The 7,052-nt window shown below is 47.2% G+C and overlaps 1 protein-coding gene across 1 annotated transcript; it reads right to left on the minus strand.

Annotated features, from left to right (window-relative positions):
• Nucleotides 1-1,132: 1,132 nt before the first annotated feature.
• SAP18 (Sin3A associated protein 18) lies at nt 1,133-4,327 on the minus strand. The gene is made up of 4 exons (XM_088522199.1): nt 4,202-4,327; nt 3,999-4,108; nt 2,477-2,599; nt 1,133-1,624 (listed from the first exon to the last, which is right to left on the minus strand). The coding sequence occupies exons 1-4, from the start codon at nt 4,271-4,273 to the stop codon at nt 1,468-1,470; spliced, it is 462 nt and encodes a 153-aa protein (XP_088378325.1). The 5' UTR covers nt 4,274-4,327; the 3' UTR covers nt 1,133-1,467.
• Between the last annotated feature and the right edge of the window lie 2,725 nt (nt 4,328-7,052).

Consider the following 7,052-nt stretch of genomic DNA (forward strand, 5'->3'; position numbering starts at 1 on the left):
CTGTTCAGCAGGTAAAGGCAACTGAGGACAGACACACCTTCTGAGTGCTACAGAAGCCAACAGCTGGGGTGCTGCTCACAGGCAGCAGCCACTGCCCCTCTGCTTGTTGTGGTCAACAGCCCAGGACCCACCTGCCTCAGAACCTCTGCTCCCCGGGCTGCCAAGCCAAGGACAGGCCCCTGGTCAGGGCAAGGCACCAGAGCACAGAGCAACCGGTTCACCCTCCCCTCACCTCAGCAGCAGGTACCAGTTCCTGGGCAGGGAGCCTGCAAATGCATTAGGTGAAAACAGGGGCTGGGCAACTAGCCCCAACCCTGCGAGTTCCGTATTTTGGGCTTGCTCCTCACAGCACTTAACCTTCCTCTGAAAACAATGAGTTTCTCTAGCCAGATCTCTACAGATATCCTATCCTTTTTTTTAAAAAAAAAAAAAAAAAAAAAAAAAACCTATCTTTCCAAGTCTTTCTCATTTTGTTTCTTTTTAAAATACACAGAATAGTTGAGGTTGGAAGGGACCTCTAGAGATCATCTGGTCGCTAGAGGTCATCTAGTCCAACTCCCCTGCTCCAGCAGGGACACCCAGAGCATGGGGCACAGGGTGGCATCCAGGTAGGCTTGGAAGATCTCCAGAGAAGGAGACTCCACAACCTCTCAAAAATACCTTCCACTTGGAATTACACCAAGTCCAAGTAAGGGAAAGGACGGATTCAGCACACTTGCCTAAAGGCCAGCAGCTTCTCCACACTCTGACCACTTCCAAGTGCCACCAAGTGGCACCATCTTCATACAAGACGGAGCGTCCCCCAGCACCCTGGGAAGTCAGGGTCCTGGCCTGACTCTGCTGCTGGGGGACAGCCAGCCTGGCACCCTCTGCCTGCTACTGAACACATCCACTTCCTCAACATGAAGGACAACGGGCTGGCCTGCCTCCAGCCATGCTCTTCACAGGCTCCTCATCCCACATCCAGCCAGCAGTGCGTTAAGGAATCCACCTTGCACCACCTACCCCTGTACACCAAGCCCCAAACCTACTGCACAAAAGTTGTAGAGATTTCAACTTCTGCTTTAAAGCTGACTTCAGAATTTCTATGTGAAAATCCACTTAAGAGACAAAACAAACAATAAAACACTACTAAAGTCAAAAGATAACATCAACCTTTATTCCAAATAAGACAGAACTACAGAACACCTGCAATATTTCTGGTCATATTTTACAGAAATCTTGAAACACTGGACACACAAACTTACTTTTCAAACTATAACAATGAGGAAAAAGAATGATGATGAATCTAAAAAGGCTTCCGTCTAAAGAAATTCAATACAAGTCAATGTTTAAAAGGTAATGCTCATTTCTGATGCCCAGCTTTGTTTTCAGGTGTTCCCGCTTAGCAACAAAAGCAAAAAGCCAGCCTGCTTTAGAACAGCAAGTAGGAGTAAACTGCAAATAAAGACACAGAGCAGCAGTGGTTTAGTAGGGTCTCATGCGGCTCGATGGAGGCGGCGCGCGATTCGGAGGTGTAATCGCTATGTCCAGGTAGTCTCCTATCTGGAACTTCTGCGACTGCAGCGTCATGGAATCGTCCGTGCCCTTGCGGCCCGACATGGTGCTGCCGATCTCCTTCACCCTGCACGGAGGGGACAAGGCGCACGCTGCTCAGCGGGAGCACAGCTGGCACAGGAGCAGCACCGGCTCACCGCAGCCGTCCCGCTCCATCCTCTGTGCTCTCTGGCACTAAACCACGGTCACAGCGCGTCCCTTTTTCCAGTACTGACTAAAAAAGTTAAGTCTTCACTTACCATCCCACTCTGATGGGATGGTAAGAGGGAGGCTGGAACAGAACCTACTGCTTTATTAAGGGTACAGAACCCCTCTAGTACCAAAAAAATGAAAAACACCCCACACCTCCACCCATAAACATGCACCCAGCACATAAAACACCCTGCTATGGGTGATAGGACACGATACAGACACTGGTTCCTGGTAGATAGCTACACAGGTTATGTGTGACTTGGCACCAGAAGCCAAAGAGAGATGATGGAAAAGCCAGGGACTCATTTCCAGCATGGGCATCATGGAGAGGCTCTCTAGCGCCCAGCCAGGGTCCCAGTGGCCAAGTTGCCCCTTACCACTAAAGGTGCTCAGGATACCTGTAACGACCACTATGAACTGAAGCCATCCATATTCTTGGCACAAGACCTATCGCTCTTCCTATCACCAGGAAAAAACTTGCCTTCAAGTTTTAGGTTCATGTTCTGGGTGGCTACCAGCTTAGGGACCAATGTCTCTGCTCAGAGTAACTTGTTGTTTTGGGAACAGCAACAGTCTCTAAAGTAAGTTTAGTTTGTAGGCATCACCATCCAATCTGCCATAAAGAAGTTTAATTTATGTGTTCTGGACTTTAAATCTATATCGATGAAAGATAATTTACCACTCTGGTGACTGAAGTCACAGTAATCTGGAGAAGAGAAGCATTTACCTGTACCCAGGCCTCTTGAGATCTGTAAAAACAATTGCAAAATTGAAGTGTGTGCCCTTCTTCCGTGCTTCGGGGTAGACCTCTTTCACTAAGCTGGTCAGCTCTTTTAGAGTTGCATCCATCCTGGTTAGAAATAAAATAATAGTGGCTCATTTTCTCAAAAGTAATAATAAAAAGAACCCTTTTCCATTACCCACTTAACACTGACACCAACAGACTGTTATAACTGAGTTGTTATCTCCTTGCCTGTGCATGCTTTCTGTCAAACACAGAAGATGATTAAAATTTTACATGTTTAATCAATATAGAAAGCAATTTGTTTCTCGACTATGTAATACCTCAAACAAAATATTCAGATCCACAGATCGGTGGGTGGAACTTGTTCTAGTTATAAGTGGAAACATCTGGGAGAACTCACCACCTACCGGGCGCTGGAGGCAGCGAGAGCTGCAGCACTAAACACATGCACAAAGATTTGTAATAAGCTGTTTCAGGTGCTGTTTAGCTTCTGGTTTACTGTAACATCAGACAACTGCCATCTCTTCCTCCCCCCGCTATGCTTCAAAATCTGCTTTTTCAGGTCTCTCAAAAGAGCTAGTTTGAACAACACGGGCTACTTTCAGATGTTTATGCAATACACAGCACAAGAATTTCTCCATCTGAGATAAGATTTTTGTTAAAATAGTGGGGGTTTTTTTTGTTTGTTTCTCCATGCTAGAGAAAGTGTAGGAGTAACAAATCATGAATGAACTTAGATTAAGATTCATATTTCTGCCCTAAGAGGTAGTACTCCTACTCTGCCCTTCCGCAAAGGGCAGGACCAAAACTCATTTACGCAACTCCAAGCACAAAGGGACCAAACACAACAGCAAAAGCAGGCACCTCCCCAGGCGTGTCTTTGTGTGTGCTCGGACACCGGTATGTGCACAGCCTGCACAGGCGGCGCGGGCTGCCACGGCGCAGACCGCCCGCACACGAAGCCCCTTCGCACTTGCGCACACAGCAAGTGCTTCACGCATCACCCACGGCCCGGGCGGTGGGCACAGATCCCATTAATTATAATTAGAAGCGCATTAGAAGTGAAGTAGAAAAGCATCCTTTGTCAGACACAAAAATAGCTGCATTCAACTGTACGCTGACACAGGAATTACCAGTCCAGCAGAGACCTCAAGAGAGAAGCAAGATTAGAAAGCAGCCTAACTCCCTTTAGAAAGCATTTTTAAAAACGCTTCAGGCAAAGACTAATGTTTTAGCAATAGACACTGCAGTTACTCTGCAAGGCCAAACTTGAAAGTAATAAAAAGCCGCTCCTTATCAGACCCCTGTTTCTTGACCATATCAAAGGAAAACAAACAAAAACACACAGAAAAGCAACACCCTACATCCCCCCCACACCCCCCCGCCAAGAGACCCTACCTCACTTAAACCCACCCACAGGCCATGCAGCCCCCCCGGCCCGCCAGGAGAGTCGCTGCTATTGTAGAAATGTGCTGCTAAAAACAAGCCCCGCGCCGCCCCTCACCACGTGTAGATCTGGAGCTCGCTGGAGGGCACGTTGCCGCGGGAGAACTCGTCCATGCGGTGGTGGCGCCCGTTGTTGGTGGTGAAGACGCGCAGCAGCAGCGGACACGTCTGCGGACGAGGCGCCGTCAGTGCGGACCGCGCACAACCCGCCCCCAACCCCGGTGGCTCCCGCCCCCCCGGGCCCCGCGCGGCCCTCAGCACCTTCTCGCGGTCGATCGGCTTCTCGGGCTCCTTCTTGATCTCCTCCTGCGTGACGCGCGACTCCACCGCCATCTTGTCACCCCCGCCCCGGCCAAAGCCCCCGGATGTCCCGCGCGGCGGCTCCGCTCTCGCGAGAGCAGCGCGCGCGGCCACGGGGGGCGGGGCCGGGCTGCCTGCCGGCCGTTAGTGACCGTTGGTGGCCGTTGGTCATCGTTGGGTTTGCTGAGGGGGAGCTCGGGGCGGGGAGGCGGCCTCCAGCGCGGGGAGGGACGCGGCCCCTCGGGTCTCGCCTCAGGAAGGAGGCGGCTGCGGCGAGCGCTGCCTGCTGGGGCAGCCGCCCTGGGCAGCCTCGCGCTGAGGTGGTGTCTCCTGCACCGCCGTTCCCCGAGCGGATCGCCCCGCTGCGGCTCCCCGCGCCGTGAGGTGACCCTCCCGGGCCCGGGGAGCCGCTGTTGCGACCGAGGGGCTGCTCATTGTGGAGGCGGTGTCGTGGTATCGCGATTACCGGCAGGTGCTGAAGAGGCAGCTCAGTGGCTCTTCCTACAAACCCTCAAATGCCCAGCAGCGAATGTCGTTCCTCAGGCCTGCTGTGGCTTTGGGGGATGTGGTGTAATCAGCTTCCCACCATCTTCTGTGCCATTTCCGACTCGCAAGTGCACTCTGTAAAACAACCCTTGCATCCTCTGATAGTTCGGAGAGCTTTTAACAAGCTAGTGATATTTGCGCCTTGTAAAGACACTTCTCTATGGGGGGGAAAAAAAGTAAACAGATGTCTAATGTAAATAAATATGTAATAAAATCAACTGCTATAACTAGGAATTGATTAAAATAAATTGGGGTAAATTGTATTTAGAATTTAGCTTCTTCTAATATGCTGGGAAAACCAAACACATGTGTTTTCCATTTATGGTCTTGTTTTTCCAAGAATAGATTCTCATATTCAATTGAGTGTGCTGCTACGTGCTACAAAATAGGGTAGAGAGACCTGGGTTTCTGATGTGATAGCTCTTTGTGTTGGGAGTTGTTACTCGGGTCTGAATTGAGAGAGTGTTTGTCCTGATGGAATTTACACTTAGTTACCGAACTGGTGTGAATTTGCCTCTCATTGCAAGAGTTAAAAAAATAAAAAAATAAAAAAAAAAAAAAAGGGAGATTTTTCTGTAAGATTCTGCAGAAATGTGTTTGATAAGTGTGATATCTCCTCTTCACCCCCAAAGCTTTTTTTGCTTTAGGGTAAACTATCCCAACTTGGTTGGCCTGTCCTTGTATGACAAAGGCAGCATTTGCTTAAGCATCCCATTAACTATGTTTAATACTATCTTTTATTAGGAATTTTTGCAGAGGTACACTTGATATGAGTTTGCTTTACCGAGTAGAGCTAAACTTAGCAATAGATACTTATTTATAAATTAAAAATACTACAGTTGCACCATATTTATTACGTAGGTGTACCTTACTGTGCCTATTTTTTCTATATGTTGATCCCTGCAGCAGAAAACTACGGAGAATTTTGTGCTACCAAGCCTGTGGATTAGGGTTCCCTTTCAGCAACGTACTTCCCCAAGCAAGGTGATTCATGGCAGATTAACAAATGTGCTGAGTGGAAATCTAGTATCAGATACAAATATAGCAAATTCTGCAGTGTGGGAAAAAACATATGCTTGCTGTTTATAACTGTTACAACTGTTGAAATAAATACACACAAAAGGTACTTTGATTTCACATTTCCAAACTCAGCAGATAACGTTTTCAGTCTATTATTTATTCAGAAGTTTGTAAGGGGGGGAGGGAGGAGAATGACAAAAAATACACTCACCTGTCAGGGTTCTGTAGATACCAAAAAGAAGAAAAAAGAACATGAATCTGGATTAAAAAAAAAAAGAAGAAGAAAAAGCACTTGCTGTTCTCCAGTAATACAACTAATAACAATGGGTTTAAAATGCTGATTTATGGCACAGTTAACACAGGACAAGAGAACCAACAACCCATCAGAATTTGCTCTCAGCTTTTATTAGCTTTCTTTTGTGCTGGCTTGGGTAGTATCCTGTAGTTTTTACTCTCTATTATGGCATCTCATCAGTTTATTATCAAAGGAAATGACTCAGCTGCACCACCATTTGCAAGATTTGATTTCCCAGGCAATTATACAGTTTATTGCATTGCTAAAATTAATTTTATTTGCCTTGATAATAATACATTTTGGGCCTAGGATGTGAACCACCATTTTCAAAACAAAGGAATTTATGTCTAGGATCAGGTATCCTAAAGAACAGCTGTAACAAATAAAGTCTGATTTTGTTACGAAACTAAGTAGTTCCTTCTGTTAGAACTTTTGGATGCTTTATTTATGTGAAAATAGCCCAAAATGCCTGAGTTTTAAGAAAATTCAATCATGACTTAATTTATTGCTCATTAACAACAGAGATTTATTTTTAGACTGAAATTCAGATTCTTTACCACAGTTACACATTTGGAAGAGATGAGGAGAAACGATCTGACGGTGACAGTGTCAGTGTGTGGTTTGTGACGTGGGTGTTGGTGTGCAGGTGTTGGAGACAGCGGCTCCGGCTGGACGGAGCCCAGCAGAATAAACAGGATTCCCACCCATTTTGGTGCAGGTCCCTCCGGTACCTGAGTTAATCTCAGGGTTTGCCGTTGCCGGGAGGGGGTTTAGCTTCCTGCCGCTTGTCCTTCACCTCCAGGATGTGATTTTTTCCTCCCTTCGGCGAGCCCTGGCCTTCACCAGATGCCTCCATGAGGAGATGAAATTTGCTAATTTAAGAGAAAACCGTCCAGTTGGGGGTTAGTTTTCTGGCTGTTTATTGTGTTTGACACTTTCTAGGCTGATTCA

This window comes from Tinamus guttatus, unplaced genomic scaffold, assembly GCF_059628265.1.
Source record: "Tinamus guttatus ecotype Peru unplaced genomic scaffold, ASM5962826v1 Tinamus_guttatus_pri_ptg000150l, whole genome shotgun sequence".
Lineage (NCBI taxonomy): Eukaryota > Metazoa > Chordata > Aves > Tinamiformes > Tinamidae > Tinamus > Tinamus guttatus.